We start from the raw sequence: 21,054 nt of genomic DNA, 5'->3' as shown, positions 1-21,054 counted from the left end.
CCTAGCAACCATGATACTAACAGCTGGAAACGTTTCATACAGCTTTGTTTGACAGAAATGAAGGAGAAAATCTTTTGTTCATTTGTTTGTTTGTTTCTACATGAGCTTTGATCATTCTCTGTAAGATTAAGCTCAGCTATTGAACGGCGTATATTTTAAAGTAAAGGCTTTAAAACCAAGTTAGTACAAACGTCACTAATGTCACATAACTTTGCCGACATGTGGCCAACAGTAATGTTTTAATGTTTGATTCAGATTGACCACTTATACAGACTGTATATAACAACCAACTCTAAAATGTTCGTTTGCAGAGAAAAGACACAGCAGACTACGCTAACGACATGTGATGTTACAACACCGGTGAAATATTAGTGTGTCATATATTTGTTCACGACATTTTTCTTATGGGCAAAAGTATTGATATCATGAACAAGGGTGGTGATTCTTATGACTTTGTGTATATAATTTGGCATTTTGTACAAATGTGGGCTGATAATACATACATGATATCATTTCATTCATTTCAAAGGTGTATTTGCATGACGCACAGACAGACACAATAGAAAGGTACAAATGTGCATGAAACGAATTCAAACGTGGTGCAGATGTGTGTCACAGGTTGATCTGGCTGTAGGCTGTGGCACTTGGCCAGAGGTGGCGCTGGTTCACTCGACTCCATGTTAGTGCACAAAGTAAACTGCTCGCTTTAGTTGTGAGGCAAAAACGCTGAAACCGGAGAAATAAAACGTGCGAGGGGAACGATAACGACGAGTGGTGGAGGCCCCGCCCGTGCTTTTATTTTGAAAAACACACAGGAACAGAACTCCACGAGACGTCCCGTGTCTGCCGGTGGGGAAGTTTCTCGGTCCGTGGGTCCTCTCAACAGCGCGATGTCCGCCGCCCCCCGCCACGGAGTGGCTCTTCTTCACGGCTTCCTCCCCCTCCTCTTCTTCTTCTGCGGTAAGTTCCACATCTGGCCAGTGTTGCCAACTTAGCGACTTTGTCGCTATATTTAGCGAGTTTTCAGACCCCCTTAGCGACTTTTTTTCTAAAAAGCGACTAGCGACAAATCTGGCGACTTTTTCTGGTGTTATTGGAGACTTATTTATGACGACTTTTTGACATGAAAGGGCGTGTTGCTCTTACTCTCAACAAGCAGCGGTGCTGCCGTGGGCACCTCACCCGTGCTAAAGCGCTCACGGGCGGTGGATAGTCCTCCCCCAGCTGCAGGAGACGTTCACACATATGCTTCCAAACTGCAAATGAACCGCGCATGAGCGAAGCCGCTGCTCCCGCACTGACTGTAACACAGTCAGTTCTTCTTTTACTGTTATGTTGTTTTGTGGATCACAAGGTTTAAAACTACTTATAAACACACACACACACAAAGTAACTCCACCAGAGTGCCTATTTCGGGTCACTTTTGCCGGTCGAAGCCCGGATAAAGGAGCAGGGTTGGAATTGTGACATTAAAAAACAATAATTGCTAAAAGAAATTTAATTTGTAGTTCTAAATAAATTCTAAATGCATTTAGGACGTTTTTTGCTCACTTTATGTCTCTTCCATGATGTTATTTCTCTCTCCAACAGCGTATGTTACAATTATATTAGCATGACCAATTATGCAAATTAGGTGATGACGTCATTTAGCGACTTCTAGCGACTTTTAGGACAGCCAATAGCGATTTTCCTTACTGAGGAGTTGGTAACACTGCATCTGGCTGCGTTTGCATAGCATCCTAGCCTCGGTCCGTGCTGCTGGTTTACTTTATATAAATAAAATCAAATATAAACCCCACAGCGGGTTATATTTGATTTGATTTTTATTATATTATTATATATTTGAGATTAAAGGAGCTTCGTCTCGTTTTAGCTGTGCGCGCGCGCGTACACGTGTGAGTACATAATTTCAACAGCAAAGTCTTCATTTCGTGTGTTTCCCTTTAGTGATCACAACTTGTGATCTACTGGTGTGTGAGGGTCGGCTCATGCAGTGTAGGGTGACTGGTCAATAACTGGTCAATAACTGGTCAATAACTGGTCAATAACTGGTCAATAACTGGTTAACAGTCGGCCAGTGTGAGGCTTAGTGGTGCTTTATGGTTTAACGGTGGCCATAATAGTTTTACAGGGAGTCATTTAGAGTCGGTCAGCCTGGATGAACCTGCAGGACTCTGCTGACTTCATGACGAAGGTAAGCAGTGCTGTCATGACAGGTTCCCAGTGGTCACATGGGTTTAGTACTGATGTGTTTCAGATGGCTGCTGCTGTAACGCACAGCTCTCCCCGTCAGTGTGTCTCTAGTATTTGTGTGCAGACTCTGGTGCTGTGTGAGCTGCTGATTGTCGTGTGGATTCACTTTCATTTCACTTTGCCTCGGTGTGTTTCTCTCTGATTCATGACTTGAGTTTCACTGTGTGTCTAAGGCCACGCCTGTGTCAGTGGCGTGTCTCTGCAGGCTGAAGGACACTTCTCTTCCTCACCTCAGGCACAGACACAGTTTCCTGTAGTTGTGTGCTTGTGGTGGTGAAGGCTGGCACGTTGTTACTCAGGGCGGTGAGCCGACGCCCTTTGTTGAGCCGACAGTTTCACCTTGAAGTTGTTCTGCTTTGGATTCGCATTAGTAACACGTTTAGCGCACAGACCCCCCCCACACTCAGCTCCCCCTCACTGCACTGCATTTAACTCATATACACCATCAACATGTCCACGCTACACTCGCTTCGAGTACGTTTGATGCTTGCAATAAATTTTCCCGTGTTTCTGGTCCTTCAAAAGTTCAGCAGATCTCCACCTGCGGGGCTGAAAAACGTCAGCTCTGAGGAAACCATCGAGTCAGCTTTAAAGCCACTGCAGGAGTCCCGGTCTGAAGACTGTGTTTGTTAAAGCAGCTGTGAGCAGCTGTGTGATGCTTCCTTTATATCCTTTAGATTTCTTCTGCTGCGTACAAATAGCTCTGCTGTGTGTCTAAAAGAGTAAAAGTGGTGAGAAAATCAAATCAGTCAGTTCTGTCCCACAGTCAGTGATTTCAAAGCGGCAGCGCGTTGAAACATGAAATAAATGGCGTTCCTGAATGGTGGTGACTGTTGTGTTCAGAGAGTGCACAACCCAGCGCTGGTACCTTCTCAAAGTGCATTGTGGGTAAACTTTGAGGCTCTTTGTCTGCTCGGAGCGTCGTCAGGCAGATGATCCTCACCGCTGAATAATCTGAGTGGCTGTGATTCTGGGGGATTGTTTTGTTGCTGTGGCCAGCACATCTGGATCCAGGTGTGGGGAAAGCTCGGTCTTTATCCACAGTTCCTCCTTCACTCTCACAAATGCTTTCTCGCTCATATTTTTATTCTGCTCGGAAACACCTGTGCTTTATTTTTGTCCCTGGGGCTGCTGGGTAAATAATCACTCTCAGTGTGGTCAGGTTAGTCGCAGGACTTCCTGTTCCTCGGCAGACGCTGTGCTTGTGTTTTTACTCGATGTGCAGACGCTTGTTTTCGTGGCTGAAACGATTATTGTTGTTCTGATCTAGGTCTGTTCATATTACGATATATATCGGATGATGATATAAAAACATCTATCGTTTCATTTTACGCTATCGTTTGTTTCGTGGTGTAAAATAAACTGTTTACGGCAATATTTTTTCATGGTTTGATGGTCACTGTAGTGGCTTTATTAATTTCTTAAACTTCTCTCTTTCTCTTATATTTAATATAACCACACTACGGACGGACAAGCGCCTGTTTTTAAGTGTTGTCGTTAGCAACAACGACGGTAACAGCATCGCGTGTCCGCTTGTTTATGTTCCACATAAACCTTTCACAATAAAGCTCAAGATCCTGTTGAGACTTTTCAAAATAAACTGAATAACGTGAAAGAGCAGATTATTTACGGATGAGAAGTAAAAAAAGAGCCGCCAGCTGCTAAAAAATAAACCTTAGACTCAAACGTTAGAACAGGCTTTTCCCCGCAGCACGCCGTGTAATAAATACTCACAAAGAAAACGGCGGCCGTTACAACTTATGTCTAAAAATGTATCGTTTCATGAGGTTAAAACACTCGACTCCGGGTAAAGGACGCACAGCTGGAAACACTTCACGCAAGTCGAGCTGCCCGAGATTCACAGAATTTACAGATATTGTTACATTTTTGTGATTTATATCACAAAAATGTAACAGCATGTCCACAGCATGTCTTTTATCCTGTCTTCCTTCTCTCACCCCAACCGGTCGCAGCAGATGGCCGCCCCTCCCTGAGCCTGGTTCTGCCGGAGGTTTCTTCCTGTTAAAAGGGAGTTTTTCCTTCCCACTGTCGCCAAAGTGCTGCTCATAGGGGGTCATATGATTGTTGGGCTTTTCTCTGTATCTATGAAGCGCCTTGAGGCGACATTTGTTGTGATTTGGCGCTATATAAATAAAATTGAATTGAATTGAATATCGTTATCGGACGATAGATGTCTTATATCGGGATGTGAGATTTTGGTCATATCACACAGTCCTATTCTGATCACAGCCATGTGGACCTGATTTACAGCTGCGGGGCCAGCAGCTAAGGACAAAGGAACAACATAAGGGTCATGTGACAAGTTGATGGCTATTTTTCAAAATAAAAGCCTCACTTAGTTATAGGACCTAGGGATGGATAATTGGGGAGGGAATCAAACACGGGGTTCATGTCCCAGACTGAGGTCACAATGACCACCTGTGGACACATGAAGACTGAGACTAGAGGCGAGATGGCGGCAGCTGATCTGCTGCGTGTGCACGTGCGTGTGCACGTGTTACAAACCCTCAGACACACACACACAGCAGGGCTATAGACTAACGTTTACTTCTGTAACTTGTCCTTTTCCTCATGTGTCTGCGATGACACCTGTAACCTCGGTGCAATAGGCAATGTTAAACCTCATGTCGGCGTCCTCTGACGACCTGTTTGCTGCTGCCTGAAAGGCCGATGTCTCGGGACTACTTCCTGTGAGGTCGCGCTGACGACACACTGAGCTGGAAAGATTTCTGTTTTTCTCTTCGCACACACATGTTGACTTTCTCAGAGTGCGAGAGATAGTGAGAGAGAGCTATATAGAATGCAAACTGTTAACCCCACTCCAGCCAATCCCCCGCTGCCCCGCCCTCTCCTCCCTGCCCCGCCCCTCTCCTCCCTGTGCAACAAGCAGCAGGCACACCTGGCAAACAGAGTGAATATCTCTGATTGGTTTAGACCACGATATGAGCAAAACGTGTGTCTGTTGTTGACCACACAGAGACTTTCTTTTCTTTCGCCGTCTTGTGACCTACGATTTTTTTTTTCAGTTGCACCTTTGAGGAAGTAGGTCACATGTCTAGAGCCTTGCACACACATGTTGACTTTCTCAAAGACAGAAACAGAAATCTTTTCAGCTCAGTGTGTCGTCAGCGCGGCCTCACAGGAATCAGTCCTGAAACATCAGCCTGATTTGATTACTGATTGATTGATTACCAATAATCAGCATCAGGCCTGAGGAATCCTCATTGATCGGTCCTGTCTGATGTCTCTTCTTATTTGGACCCCGCCCTCTAACAGCTGGGGTTGGATGGCTCTTATAATACAAACAGAAGATGAATGTGTGTCACTCTGTTTCTGTCCTGCAGGTGGAGCCGATGGATCCGAGGTGCCGCCTCCTCAGAACGTCATCACGAAGACCTTGAACACCAACTACACGCTGAGCTGGGACTGGCCGCCGGGCGCTGCAGGGACCCACGCCGTCACCTTCACCACGCAATGTGTGCCGTAAGTCTGAGAATCACGAGGGCGGGGCTTATTTACCTGTCAGATGGTGGACACAGGGGGCGTGGTCCACCTGAAACAGGTTTGAGCTGAGAGAAACTAACAGCTTTAAAGTCAGTTACCATGGTAACACACAGCGCTGCTGAGAGGGAAACCAGCCCTGAGTAAAGAAAGACATCATCAATGGAGCTGTGGCACCGGGCCACTGTGGTAACCCCGCTAACAGCTGATGGAGTTGCCTTTCATAACATCTGTCGTTACGACGGCGTGAACGATGCGAGGAACATTTCAAACCTGCAGCGCAGTCTGAAGTTCAGCTTCTTTTCACCCTGGCGGCTGAATCGCTAAAGATGTGAAACTCCTGTTTCTGTAAATATAACCGAGCTGTGTGAGTGATGGCTCCTCTGCTGCTCTTAACATTAAACTTAGCCTTCCTCCAAATGCAGGCTCTGCTCCTTATCCCGCCGTTGCCATGGTGACTCATGGGCTGTATCCCAATCCAGGGTCTGCAGCCTTAAAGGCCGCATTTTAAGGCCGATTACATCACGGCGACGCGACGAAGGCTGTCCCAATTCGAAGGCTGCTCGAAATGCAACCTTCGAATGCGTCCTTCATTTCCCTGAATTTTAAGGACGTGGCGGTGTAGACTTCGTGGCCCAACATATCCCAGAATGCATAGCGCGACGGTGGGTGTGGATAATTTTGCCGAAAAAAAAACGGCAGATGAGGGGCGCCCGAAGAGTAAACTTTAAGTAAGTACTGAATATGATGTCACTTATTTATGTGCAAATGTTTAATAACGAAGAACATTAAAACATTACTGTTGGCCACATGTCGGCAAAGTTATGTGACATTAGTGACGTTTGTACTAACTTGGTTTTAAAGCCTTTACTTTAAAATATACGCCGTCCAATAGCTGAGCTTAATCAGAGAATGATCAAAGCTCATGTAGAAACAAACAAATGAACAAAAGATTTTCTCCTTCATTTCTGTCAAACAAAGCTGTATGAAACGTTTCCAGCTGTTAGTATCATGGTTGCTAGGCAACCTGAGCAGCGCAACGGAGGCTAGACCGTCCCATTTCACAAGCCTCGCACTTCCGGCCTTAGCGGTCTTTAAGTACGCGGCCCTTGAGGATCGTTGAGGCTGTGTACTTTAAGGCTGCAGACCCTGAATTGGGATACAGCCATGAATCAGGCCTGGGTGAACTTTGATCGGCTTCACTGGAAGTGAAACGTCTCTATCGCCCTCTGGTGTCTGGCTGGAGTATAGGTCCTAAACCCCACCTCCTCCATGTTAGCGGATGGGACTGGGGTCAGGCTGATATAAAACAATTCTCCTCAGATAATTTTTTCCAAAAATTCTTTCTTACATTATCAGTAGTTCTCATCGCACTGATTTGTGTTCAGTTGGTCTCCTGTCTATTAAGTTTGATTCTAATTAAACTTATAATGCTGTTAAAAATCATCACAACACTTCTGACTCGCAGCTGCAGTCACGGATAAACTTGCGTCTCTCTGTTTGGGAGTAGCAGATAGAGCGTGGATGCCGAGAGGAGCTCCAGCGTTTACGTGACTGACTGTTTCAAACAGACAGCCTGAGGTGTTCTTCAGTAAACTACCCGACAGAACAGAGGTAAGTTAAATGTGTTTGTAAGCTAATCCGTAACTAACGTCCTTAGCTAGCTAGCTAACGGAAACTCGTTTTGTAAAGTTCGTTTAGCTAATCCGAGCAGGTGAATGAATTTACCCTGACTAAGGAAATGAAGAGAAACGCCCCGGGCCGCTCAGTTACTAACTAACTACCGTTACTGTACTTTTAGACTGTAAGAGCAACAGGACTCTGCTTCAGCTCGTGTGCAGAGCTGATTATTAAATATGTGCAAACAGCAGCATGTTTTCTGTGTCCTGTCTCATCTGGAAGGACAGAAAGACCAACAAAAAAAGCTTGCACTTCAGTAACCCCCCATTAATTATTAATTAAGCGTATAACTGTACCAAAGCCCAATATTTATGTGCTGATACCAACTACGGCCACTTGACAGCTTAAGTTAAAATGTATGTTTAATTTTTCCACTTATGACCTTTTTTTAAACTAAGTTTGTTTAAAATATTCAGGTTAAAAAAACAGTCTGAATTATTGTTAGTGAGGTATGTTCACAGTCACACGTGCAGTATTCTGTACAGCTTTACATCCTTGAGTTGAAATAATTTAAAGCATTAATGTTTGTTTCTCAGTTCTCAAGCAGCAGGTCACACACTGCTGATAACACCTCCGTATGTTGTGACCAGGATGCAGCAGCAGACTGAACCAGGACTCAAACCTGCTCCATCATGTCATCTTTGCAGATCTCCATTTATACAGCACCGACAACTCAAAGGTAAACATTAAATTGGAAAATCTGTTAGTATATAAGGCTTATTTTAATGAACAGCTCTCTGTCAGCAGAACTGTAGAACTGAATAAATGTAAGAGAAGAGCTTCAGATCCTGAGTGTGTGAGGACAGAGAGGATCAGCTGTATTTCAGATCTGAGGGATAAACCTTATATTTCAGTTTGTGATGGTTCTGTTGTCTTTGTGATTACAGGAGCCGTCCTCAGATTCAGACCTCAGCACCACCCAGTGACAGCAGACAGATCATCCATCATGTTCACATGTTAACTGCAAAACTAATGACAACAGTACAAAGGTTAAAGCACCACATGTGCTGTCAGTGAAAGCTGCAGCTGTTTATTGATAAAGTTAAACTCTGACTGTACTCAGCTGCATGAAGAGCACATGATGTTTTCTCTGACACAATTAAATAAAACCCGATGAAGGTCAAAGGTCGTCACTTGTATGTTGAACTAAAAACTTGTCGTCTGGGATCCTTTCACTGTTTTTTGCCAGTGGTGTGTTATTTACCATAAGCATCTACCATCGCAGAGTCCAGAGCTGCCTCCATCCTCAAAGACCCCCCACACCCCCAGACTGTTCACTCTTCTGCCCTCGAGACGAAAGTTCACAAGTGTGAAATCCAGAACATCTCGACTCAACAACTCCTTCTTCCCCGCTGCCATCAGACTCCTGAACAGCTGACCTATTTTAACAGTAACAATAATTTTTGCACATCAGGTCATCTCACATATCAACCAGCATATTAAGCTCATAGCTCTTTTAATACTTCAATTGTTTTGTCTCCATTCATTTATTCATGCTATTTGTATTTTATCTATTTGTACATATTAACCAGCATCTGTGTGTGGACAGCAGAGAAATGCTTTTCTTTGCACACATGACAACAAACGCTTTAAACAGACAGCTGTGGGTGGGTCCCTGCTCGACTGGACCAGCACTGCAGCGGGCATTACAAATCTCCACAGTAACTGTCAACTATAGAGCTTTTTGAAGAAATAGTAACAATAAGTTCAATAGTTTTATTTACCTGCATGGCTCAAGTACAGCTGCCAGCTTTTGGAGGTTTACCAGCTCTGATGGAGTTAAAATGACCAGCTCGTGCTTTTGTTTGTCTACAGCAACAAAAACAGCCTCTTGATTCTTTAGTAGAGAGAAACCCGAGTTGATCTATAGTGTTACATCATATTCTATAAGGATGTTATGTGTTTGTAGACTTTCTGCCCAGTTTGACACATTTAGCAGACGTCAGCCTGTTTAAGGCTCTGATATCTATTCTGTATGACATGGTCTAATTTTCTCACCCAATAAAGGAGTATTTCATATATCAGTCTACTCTTCATTCTATCAGAAACAGTTATCACAGCTCGTACATTTGCTTTTTACACACATATATAAGCCAAATTTAGTAATGCCAACATACTGAAGGAACAACATTTGGGGGACTGACTTTTTCTCCTTTTTTCTTCGTCTTTCTTTTTTTTTTCTGGGGTGTGTTTGCTACTATTTTTATTTGTTTGTTTTTGCTTTGGGGCTTCTTTTCCATACGTTTTCCACACGTTTCTACTGTGCTGCTTACACTGACAAAGTGCGCTGTCAGTCTTCCCTTCTGTTTTCTTCTTTTTGTCTATGGGGTAGTCACTCTTCATTTTGTCATTTTATTGTATTCTTAAGTGTTCTTGGGTGTCTTGAAAGGCTAAATAATGTATTATTATTATTACAGCTCGTGTTTCTCCTCTCTGGTTTCACTGGAAGTCATTTGGGACGTTTATTAACCACCTGGCCTGCCATCATGTGATCACATAAAGACCTTTTAACTCCTCGCTGATATTTTAATACGAGTTTAAGTGTAAGTCAGAGTGTGCTCCATGCCTCAGAGAGCTGTGGAGCAGCCTTCCTCTTCGCAGTTTTCCTCCCTCGTCCCCATCATCCTGCTTCCACAGGCGTTAACCTCCCAGCCCCGACCGATGAAACACAGATGACGCTTGTTTAGACACGTTTACTGAAACACGGCTGGTGTGTTGCTGTTGTAATTTGACTTTATTTGAATGAAAGCTCTCCCTCCAGACCCGCCGAGTATTCGGGGAGGAGCGAGCGAAGACAGAACACAAAGAAACAGCAGAAGGGTTTAATGTGTTTTCATGTTCTCGTATCCTCAGGAAGCACAAGCTGAAGTCTAAGAAGAAGACTCCAATCTGGATCACTGCGTGCAACCAGACGTCACACCGGTCATGTGACCTCACACGGTTCAACCTGTCATTCATGGGCGACTCCGTGCTCCGGGTGCGAGCCACCGTGGACGGGCAGCACTCGGAGTGGGTGCAGAAGACGTTCTGCCCCTATGAGGAGGGTAAGACGAGTACTCTGCTTTCCAGGAAGTGTGACGTGCACATGCTGCAGCAGCGTGTGAGCACACAGCCTTCGCACTGTATCGGTGCAACAGCCGAGAGCTGCGCTCAGTACAGATAAAGATCTCCAGCTTCAAACATTTGACTGTGAATCGTGGGTCCATGTGTGAGGCTCTCATCACTGCAGTAAATGAACCAGAATCAGCCAAGCAGTCACAGAAAGTCTGTGCAGGTGTTCACTAGTGATGTGTCCTGTGTGTCGAAGCTTCGGAGCGTGTGTCGTAATCTCGGGAGTTTTTGGTAAGCGCGTATTGAGGCTTGCTTTGATTACGTATGCAGTGACGTTCGAGGCCTCGCGGGCAGTCCGTACCACGTGACTGATTCAGGAACTGGCTTGCCGGTTCGCGCCAGATTTGAAATAAAGGTCGTGTCCAAATTCATGGGCTGCATCCTCCTGAGGCCGCATTTGAAGACTGATTACGTCACAGCGACGCACCAAAGGCTGTCCAAATTCGTAGACTCCTCCGAATGCAGTCGACAAATGCGTCCTCCTTTTCCCCGAATTTGAAGGATTGGTCGGGTGTGTCCTTCGTGGCCCACCATATCCCAGAATTCATAGCGTGGCCCAGCCAAACTCCAGTTTCCAACAATGGTGGCCGCTACTAAGTTTTAAAATTACTCTTATTAATCTTTCTGGGTCACAAAATAAACTTTTAACATATTTTCAGGTGAGAAAGTAGCTGTGTAAACATCAAATATCTGCTCACTTTATCAAGATATCGCATATTTGCAAAAGTGCTTTGACGTTTTCGGAGACGTCTGCTACCCACCAGCTCGATAGCTCGCCGGGAGCTCGAGGATTACTGATGCGGCCGAGAACGGCACAACTCCCGGCACATCATTTTCAGATCACCGCGGACTTTCGCTACTCGGGTTAAACATAATATATAAGTCACTTAGACAACCTAAAAATGTTATTGTTTGGCTTTTTTCAGTGTTTTATTTGTTCGTGAGTAAATCGGTTTGGCTGAGATTAAAGTTATTAGATTAGATTTGATAAAATAAAACTTTATTAATCCCCCGGATAGGTTCCTCCTTGGTTTTCACACAGCTGACTAAACAGCAAACAGAAAACTGATTAAACAGAAGTGTGAGACGGTCGAGAATTTACGCCAGTGTCCTGTTATATTTTAGATAGCAAGGAGCAGACGGCCGAGTTTATTAAACTCCACCGAGACAGCGGTGACGCTAATAAGAAGGCGAGACCGTCCAATTTCCACAGCCGTTTACTTCCGGCCTACCCGACCTTCTGAGGACCCGGCCCACGTAGACCGCGAAGGCCGGGTCCTCAGGAGGATGCAGCCCATGAATTTGGACACAACCAAAATGGGCAGCAAAACACAGCTGATTTCCACCATCACACTGTGTTGTGGAATTGGATTACGTACGTGCTACATAGCTGCTTGAGCATTTCTTCTTCGATGGAACCAGCAAGGAAGAGATTTTTTTTAATCTCATCTCTCCTAATAAAGTATGCACACAGTAATAAATATAATGAATGATAGGCACCATAATATAAATAAACAACACTACAGATCCTTTAATCTGATTTTTGTCTTTTAGTTTGTTAAAAAGTGAAGCGCCAAATACTAGTTTGTGTCATTATCCAGATGTACATAAGCATGATTACACAGTTACACAATCACACCAAAACTCTGTCCTGATAGTTTCCACTTTCTCTTTTGTATCAGACATACTGAGACAATATTCGGAATAAATAACCATGAAAACTATTTATTTATTCCATTTAGAGGTTTACACATCACATCATTATAATCAAAGAGCCTGTTTCACTTGAATTGTCCACTTGATGGCGCAGTAGAGCAAATGAATCATCGCAATGCTTCGAACCATGAGTCGACCAGTTGGATGGAAGCTTCAGTTCATCACGAGGCTTCATCTCACCATCACTAGTGTTCATTACACATCCTGGGACCTGAGCTCACCTGTGTCTGAATCATTAGTGCAGGTATTTGCTTACCTGAGCCGTCAGTTTGTTCTTCCTCACATCTGCAACTATGCAAACCGTGCAGCAGAGCTCTCTGCAGGTAGACCAATACAACGTACGCCTGACGGCATGTTGAGGATTGGTGACTCTCAGAGAAGCTTCCTGAGATCAGGATGGTCCCCTTCAGCTCCTGTTCAGACTGTAGCAGCAGCTGTGTGGGGAGTCTGCAGTTATGCAATGACTGCTTCAGCAGGGGACGTCTGAAGAGCCTCGCCGAGCTGAAGACGATCAGAAATGAAACTGTGAGCGAGCTTTTCAGCATCTCGCTCGTCAGAGCTCTCACCGTCGCTGACTTCAGTCCAGTCAGAGTGAAATCCTGGTTTCTGTGTTTCTGTCTGTGTCCTCGGTGAAACTGTCTGCCGTCATGGTGGGAACCTCCCCAGCTCCAACCACACTGGCATGACAGAGCTGTAGCAGATGGAGTGGACTGTTAGAGAAGCTGCAACTTTTTATTGTGGTTGATTTTGTCCAATAAAAACGTCTCTCCACATCTGTCCCCCTCAGCCTTCATCGGTCCACCTGATGTGACTCTTAATGTCACTGGGACATCTTTGGAAGTCAGCATTAAAGACCCAGTGTTCAAGCATTCAGAACTGAGGGAGACGTACACCTCGGCCACCTATAACATCACCTACTGGAAGAGCAGCTCGAAGGAAGAGGTGGGAACGCCGGTTTGTAGTTTGGACCTTGAACGTGTAGAAACAGTCAAACACAGGAAGTTAGTGATGTTTCCCACACAGCTGATGTGATGGGCCGGGACTGCTGCTCAAACTAAAGTGACCGTCTGAGGGACTGGAGAGCCAGGCAGCTGTAGTTCACTCATGATTTCAACCACGTTAGCAGTGAAAACTCAACAAAAACAAATCAAAGATAACAAAAAAAAATCATAAAAACTAAACACTGAAGATATACTCAGTAATAACTATATGTGTAATTACACCTTTGAACAATTTTCTTAAACTTATCATTAATCTGTTAAAAATAGGCAGGAGCAGCTTTGTGGTTTGTAGTAGCTGTTTACCCACCATGTTTGAATACAATGGCTGGGAAAGACATCATGTTTTACATACGTGGCCAGAGACCGGCCACAGACAGCTGAGGTAAACAGCGCACTGACAGCCGTCCACAGGCTTGGAGGTGGACGCAGTCCAAACAGTAGCAGGAATACGGCCACAACCATTATGATGTACAGTCCAAATTTCATGTGTTTGATATCTCATAGAAGCATGTTTGTCCTACAGCAGCCACCGTAGTTAGAGCTATGCACTTAAAGTGTGAGGGGTATCTTAACAGGGTTCCAAGTAGAGCTTCAGCGTGCAACAAGAAGAAATGTAAGACAAAACAACACTTAAACTGAAACCGGCTGTTTTACACCAGTTTAGGACCACATGCCTTTAAAAAGCCAAATCTCTGCAAAAATGTGGATTCATTTCATTTTCTGTCAGGTGGTCGCTGCCATGATGTTCTGATGGCAAAGGCAAAAAAACTTTCCCTTGTTGAACGTGGTCAGGTTGTTGAAATGCATAGGCAGAGTCTCTCGCAGCACGCCATCGCTGCTGAGGTGGGACGCAGTAAGACAGTCATTTGGAATTTCTTAAATCTTAAATAAATTCTTAAAGGATCCTGAGGGTTATGGAACAAAAAAGTCAAGTGGAAGACCCAAAGAAACGTCTCCAGCACTGAGCTGCAGGATCCAATTGGCTGTCCGTCAACACACTGGACGATCCTCGACCCAAATTAAGGCCGCTACTGGTGGCGACTGCAGCCCCATAACCGTCAGACGGCATCTGAGACTGAAGGGCTTCAAAAACAAAACACGTCTTCAAAGGCCTCGTCTCATTGGACACAACAGAACTGACCGTTTGGACCAAACAGGGGACATTGAAAAGTGGAAGAAAGTTTTATTCTCTGATGAGAACAAATGTAACCTTGATGGTTTCCAACATTACTGCCATGACAAGTAGATCCCACCTGAGCTGTTTTCTACGCCCCACAGTGGAGGGGGCACCATAATGCTCTGGGGTCTTTTTCCTTTAGTGCAGGGGTGTCCAAACTCTGGCCCGCGGGCCGGTTGTCCATTTTTAATTTGCCCGCAAGTAATTTCATAAATAGAATAGAATAAGGCCGCACTTCAACTTTTGCTGGAGTGTATTGCACTTCTTAGTTTTAACACCAGGGGGAGCTGCTGTTGATCAAGGCAGTTGCTCCACCAAAAAGGACAATCACAGAAGAAATTTACCCCCAAGTTACTAAACAGGTCAGAACCAAAGAAGCGAAAGGTAGAAAGTGAGTGCAGAAAACTTCAGACACGGTGGGAGAGTGAATTCTTCAAAGAACTCAAGGGGACGTGTGTCTGTTGGATCTGCACTGAAACTGTGGCAGTTATGAAAGAGTATAATGTACGACGTCATTATGAAACCAAACATCAGGCCTATGCATCCGACACTGGTGCTGAGCGAGAGCAGAAATTAACTCTCCTGCGGGGTCAGCAACAGTATTTATTTCGTGCTCAAACGGTCCAGGAAAAGGCTCTGATAGCCAGCTATGAGGTCACCCAACTCATCGCAAGACATGGCGAGCCTTTTTCAGATGGAGACCTCATAAAACACGGCCTCGTTAAAGTCACCGAAATAATGTGGAAAAAGTGCAGGACTTCAACAACGTCAGCATGTCCAGAAATCCAGTCGTGCAACGCACTGAAGACTCGTCAGCCAACATTAAACTGCAACTGTCTGATAAAGCTGTGCTTTTGATTTTTACTCCATCGCATGCGATGAGAGCACCGACGCCACAGCTGCCGCACAGCTGCTAATTTTATTTTTTTTGCGGGGAGTGGACGAGAGCACGAGCACTTTAGGTGAGTAAAAAATATATTCCACAGTACCCGTGTGTTAATGTGCAGGTACACATGCTTCAAATATCAATAATGCGCATCAATTCTGTCACTATCCTGCTTTTGTGCACCACTTTCTTATCTGCGTTTTCCTTGTTAACACACAGAGTACACAGCGCACGCACACGTAGTCAGCTGATCTCATCTGACGCAGATCTGCTCCTTGATCAAGTGACATTTGTCTGGATTTTTGGCACGAGTGGCGTACGATCAGCACCGCAGCTGGACGGCCTGATTTACATACCCAGCACAGCTGATACTCACCAGAATAATTTACTAAAATGATGCACTCCTGTTATTAAGTCCAGTTCAGTCTGTTAATGTTGATAATGTTTCAAACGAACGTTAATAGGTGTGTTGCTGAGCCTAATAACTTAAATAACAAACTTGAAATGTACCCGTCCCATCTTCATTGTTTTTTCTCTGTGCTGTAAATCTTCTGTCTAAGAAGAAATCTGAGGCTGTTCTGAGAATGAGCTACCAAAGCTTTTTCTGAATAAATCAATAAAGATCCATTTATGGAAAGCTGTGATGAAGGCAGTTTTGTCTTTAATTATATTCAACAATATAACATATTCGACCACTTTTAAGTGATTTTTCTAACTTTAATACACTAAAGTTAAGGTTATATACCTAATTTCTAGTAAGTGGCCCCTCCTATATTTTTATGTATGTGGCCCTCAGTGAAAAAAGTTTGGACACCCCTGCTTTAGTGGAACAACGGAGCTTCAGGAGATAAATGACCGATGGCTGTGTCCAGATGTTGCAGAGAACATCCCTCATTGCTGAGAGCCCTGGTCTGTGTGGTAACCACTGGGTTTTTCAGTAGGATAACGCTACAGTACACAATGCTGCAGGACAAAGGACTTCTTCCAGGAGAAAAACTCTTCTGGACCATTCTGCGTGTTCCCCTGATCTAAATCCAACTGAAAACCTTTGGGGATGGATGGCAAGGGAAGTTTACAGAAATGGAGAACAGCTTCAGACAGTAGATGTCCTTCATGCGGCCGTCTTCACCACTTGGAGAAATGTTCCCACTCACCTCATGGAAACGCTGGCATAAAGCATGCCGCAACGAGTCTTTGAAGTGATCAACAATAACAGTGGAGCTCCTCATTACTGAGTTCATATTTGGAACTTGATTCATGATTTGGAGGGTTTACCTTTTTTGAGGTGTGGTCCTAAACTTATGATGAGCTGTAAAACAGCCTGTTTCAGTTTAAGTGTTGTTTTGTGTCACATTTCTTCTTGTTGCATGTTGAAGCTCTACTTGGAACCTTGTTAAGCTCCAGCCATGCAAAATATGATTTTTGCTATTTTTCAAGTGGTTTTAAACTTTTGATCTGGATTGTGTCAAAGAATAAAAACAGATACTGAAGACGTCTGACCTCCTCTCTGCTGCCTCCTACAGGTAAAAAAGATCCTTGAAACGAAGCAGGACCAAGTGGTTCTTAGTGACCTGGACCCGATGAGCAAATACTGCGTCCAAGTCCAGATCATCTATGACATGAACCCCAGACCGGGCGAGTACAGCGACGTCGTCTGTGAGCGCACCGGTGACGGTAGGCACCGCCGTCAGACAGCCGTCACAATCGCTGAAGGTGTCGCTGATGGGCTCACCTGCTGCCGTGTGGTTTTCTTACAGTGGATGCAGTTTCGTGGGTGGCGGCCGTGGTGGCATTTGTGGTCATGGCCACGGTGGTGGCTCTGGTGGTGACTCTGGTGGTCTACTGGAAACAAATCTCCAAGTTCCTGTGCCCAGAAGTCGTGCTGCCGCCACACTTTAAAGAGGTGTGTGTCCTGCCCCCTCCATCTCTGCTGCCTTTCAACCCCTTCATCTACCCAGTCTCGCTGACCCCTGAGCACTGCGACCAGGTCAGCATCATAGCAGACCACAGGACTGAGGAGGAGGAGGAAGGAGGGTGCAGCACAACCTGATACCTCACAGGATGGGGGCTAGGAGGAGCAGGAGGAGGTGGGATGCACTTTAAAGACTCTGAGAATCGGCCTCTGACTGTGAGGTTTTAGAGCTGTGAACTCTGCAGCAGTGAAGTGATGAAGACGAGCAAGAACAGGTGAAGCAGCCCAGGTGAAGCTGGCCCAGGTCACGCCGCAATGCATTGTGGGAGCACGCCACCGTTTTAGCAGGTCGCGAATCAAAACAAACACGCTGTGTTGGAAGGAAGATTGCTATGAACCATACTTCAAAGCAGCTCAAAAGAAAAAGGACGTTATAGAGAAAGATTGCATTGGAAGTGTGGACCCGTATGAAATACGGCTGTGGAGTAGAAACCCTGAACCGCTATTGACTTCGCTTAGCCCGATCTATTCTCGTTCCTTGTCTGTGGAGTCAGCGCATACACGGCGAACCAATTTCACCATTATAAATCTCTGGAGGCGCACATCCACCAAGGATCGGGTACAAGATTTGGCAATTATTAGACTCCACGTTGTCAATATGCCGTCATTCAAACAAAGGTAAGTCAGCTCGAGTACTGCGAGTAAAATGCGTTTGATTTCCCCCGAACATTCAAAGTAGTGCAGCATGAATTCATTCATGAGGGGAAATTACAGTGAGAACATGTGGAGGCTGTTAGAGGGAAAACATAGTGAGTTCAGTGCATTGATGAGACATTGTCCTGAAGGATTTAGTCATTCTCTCTATGGTTAAAGAAATTGCAATGATTTGTTCATATTTATTATAAATAATCCTAATTACACATCTTGCTTCTGTGTTTGTGTGCTGTGTCATTAAAAATATATTCTATTTTGGTTTTATACATCAATTAATGACCTGCAGAATCTCCTTATCATATTAAGTGATTCATAATTGTCACTTAAAGTCGAACTTTATGCTTTCTCCATCTTGAAAGTGATGACATCCTTGCATTACATACTTTAAGTTCATATTTTGCTGGCAGATTTAAAACAACAACAACAAAAAAACAGGCAGATTTACACTATAACATGCAGCCTTCTATAGATGGACACATAAAGAAATGAAAAATTACATGTATGTGCTAACTTTCTAAACACTTTAAAACAAGTTAATTTAAAGACAAAGCCAAGGCCGACAAAAATGTGTTTAATCTACTTTATCATAAATGTAACAAAGTGTTTAGAAAGTTAGCACATACATGTAATTTTTCATTTCTTTATGTGTCCATCTATAGGACGCTGCATGTTATAGTGTAAATCTGCCTGTTCTCTGTCAGAAACCTGCCTGCAGAAAATGAACCTAAAGTATGTAATGCAAGGATGTCATCACTTTAGAGATGGAGAAAGCATAAAGTGACAATTATGAATCACTTAATATGATAAAGAGATTCTGCAGGAGCAATGTATAAAACTAAAATAAAATGTATTTTTAGTGACACAGGATACAAACACGGAAGCAAGATGTGTAATTAGGATTATTTATAATATATATGAAAAAATCATTGCAATTTCTTTAACCATAGAGAGAATGACTAAATCCTTCAGGACAATGTCACATCAATGCACTGAACTCACTATGTTATCCCTCTAACAGCCTCCACATGTTCTCACTGTAATTTCCCCTCATGAATGAATTTATGCTGCACTAATGTGAATGTTTGCAGGGAAATCAAACGCATTTCACACGCAGTACTCGAGCAGACTTACCTTTGTTTGAATGACGATTTGTACGCGCTGACTCCACAGACAGGGTACGAAAATATGTCAGGCTACGTCAGTAGCGGTTGGTTTTCAGGGTTTCTACTCCACGGCCGTGTTTCATACGGGTCCACATTTCCAATGCACGCTATTTTCTGCAAGTACCGCCGCTTCGCCTCTGGACGCAATCGGTCTCTATACAGTCCATTCTCTTTTGAGCTGCTTTTAAGCATCTTGTCTTGTCGTTCCAACACAGTGTGTTTGTTTTGATTTGTGGACCCGGAAAATGGCGCCACGCTCCCACAATACATTGCGGCGTGACGTCAACTCCAAAGCCTGGAGATTGAAAATGTGACGTCATTCAGGGCTAAAACCGCAAAGGATTCTGGGAACAAGTGGCAAGAGGCACTAGCGCACGCAGGCTTTCACATGAAAACAGTCACACAGCGATAAAAAGAAACACAAAAAATGGCAAGAAGCTGTTGTATTATTAACTACAATAGCTGGTCAGCCACGGGAAGCCGACGGGTAAAGAGATCGGTTGTTATCGGATTACGTCGTTGAAGAGAAATTGTTCAGCCATGTTTCCGAAGTAACAAAGAGCTGACGGATGGCCTGGATTGCAGCCATTCAAAGACCAAATATAACGTCCCCGAACACTCCAGCTCACGTTAGTCTGCTCCAAGCATTTCCACAAAGGTCAGTCTTCTGTTGTAGTTAATACATCATTTATCATAACATAATTGTTGATGTAGGTTACAAATAAGTCTTATATTGATTTGAATTGAATTCGTTGCTATGCTGCTTTGTTCACTGTGGCTTTGCAGGCTAATGTTTGTTGTGTTTTGTAGGAAAACCAGCCGACAAAATGCTGGAATGTGATCCAGACTGGGCCCCTCTATCAACCTGTGTCAGACCGAGTTTAAAGCTGCTACCACAGCCAGATTTGATCGGTTAAGAGAGAGCGCGAGATCAAAACAGCCACGAAAAGTCCGCATATATGTGCCCAAGTGTTGTATTGAAGCAATCAAGTGATGAATAACTGTTTTCCAGTATGTTGTTTTGCAATGTTTGTTTGTTTGTTTTTTCATTGTTGATTTGTTTTTCACCGAAGCAGCTAATAAAGCACGATGGATTTTTACAATGTTGCCTCTTTCTTGTCAGATTCTATAACAGAATGAAACAATAATGCCAGTTATAAATAAAGACAATAAATTGAATGAATTACGAAACACTCATTTTATTTCTATTGGATCTGAAAATGTTGTGTAACACTACAACCTGAAACAACAAATAGATGCTTTTGCCTGTTCAGGAGATAAAGGAAAATAATTTAACAACAGCTGTGAGATGGAATAGTCCAAATCACCAAAGTAAACTGGACCTGGGCTTGTTGCAGGGATCTAAAGTGTATGCACTAAAACCTGGTGCTTTTAAACTTCTGCAAACCTTCTCAATTTATTTTAGTCGTCCTGCAGTTACTGGACACCACACTCCGTTGTTATGTTGAATAAAGTACTACTGCACCACATACTTGTTAATTGCGTGATAACGTCGTGTAGTCGTTTTATTTACTGTATGGATTCCGAAGCCATGTTGAAATTGTCCGATTTTCTCCTTAGTTATGGAGAACAAATACGAGGAACTGCTCATGTTTCTTTCTGCTGGGTCCTCCCCATCTGAATATGATAAGTCCCAGAGGCAAACCCTTAGGAGATACGCCGCAAAATTCAGGCTGAAGGGTCAGTATTGTAATTTAAATAAATAACTAAATGTAATTATTAGTTAAATACATGTTATAATTAATTTATATTTTTTAAAAATAGGCGGAGTGCTTGTTTGGAAACAGGAGAGTGATAAAAACAAAAGAAGAAGCCATGGGACTATTCCAAGAGTTTCATTCAAGTCCCATCAGTGGACACACTGATTTACTCAAGACTCAAACTGCAATGTGTTCCAG

The 21,054-nt window shown here is 43.9% G+C and overlaps 1 protein-coding gene and 2 long non-coding RNA genes across 3 annotated transcripts; all 3 read left to right on the top strand.

Moving 5' to 3' along the window:
- The first annotated feature begins 803 nt into the window (after positions 1-803).
- On the top strand, positions 804-17,915 carry LOC102799340 (interferon alpha/beta receptor 1a-like). The gene is made up of 6 exons (XM_087830049.1): positions 804-960; positions 5,619-5,757; positions 10,309-10,499; positions 13,070-13,224; positions 16,870-17,020; positions 17,104-17,915. The coding sequence occupies exons 1-6, from the start codon at positions 891-893 to the stop codon at positions 17,394-17,396; spliced, it is 999 nt and encodes a 332-aa protein (XP_087686175.1). The 5' UTR covers positions 804-890; the 3' UTR covers positions 17,397-17,915.
- LOC148098327 (uncharacterized) lies at positions 6,955-9,456 on the top strand. Its single transcript, XR_015716599.1, has 3 exons — positions 6,955-7,389; positions 7,992-8,134; positions 8,343-9,456. It is a non-coding gene; the product is annotated as an uncharacterized LOC148098327 (long non-coding RNA).
- A 1,270-nt stretch (positions 17,916-19,185) lies between the features above and the next one.
- Positions 19,186-20,314, top strand: LOC148098326 (uncharacterized). Its single transcript, XR_015716585.1, has 2 exons — positions 19,186-19,793; positions 19,946-20,314. It is a non-coding gene; the product is annotated as an uncharacterized LOC148098326 (long non-coding RNA).
- The last annotated feature ends 740 nt before the right edge of the window (positions 20,315-21,054 follow it).

This window comes from Neolamprologus brichardi, chromosome 16 (genome assembly GCF_056152115.1).
Source record: "Neolamprologus brichardi isolate AB-2024 chromosome 16, ASM5615211v1, whole genome shotgun sequence".
NCBI lineage: Eukaryota > Metazoa > Chordata > Actinopteri > Cichliformes > Cichlidae > Neolamprologus > Neolamprologus brichardi.
Note: the sequence above shows the minus strand (reverse complement) of the source record. Positions and strands in the feature narration are given on the sequence as shown.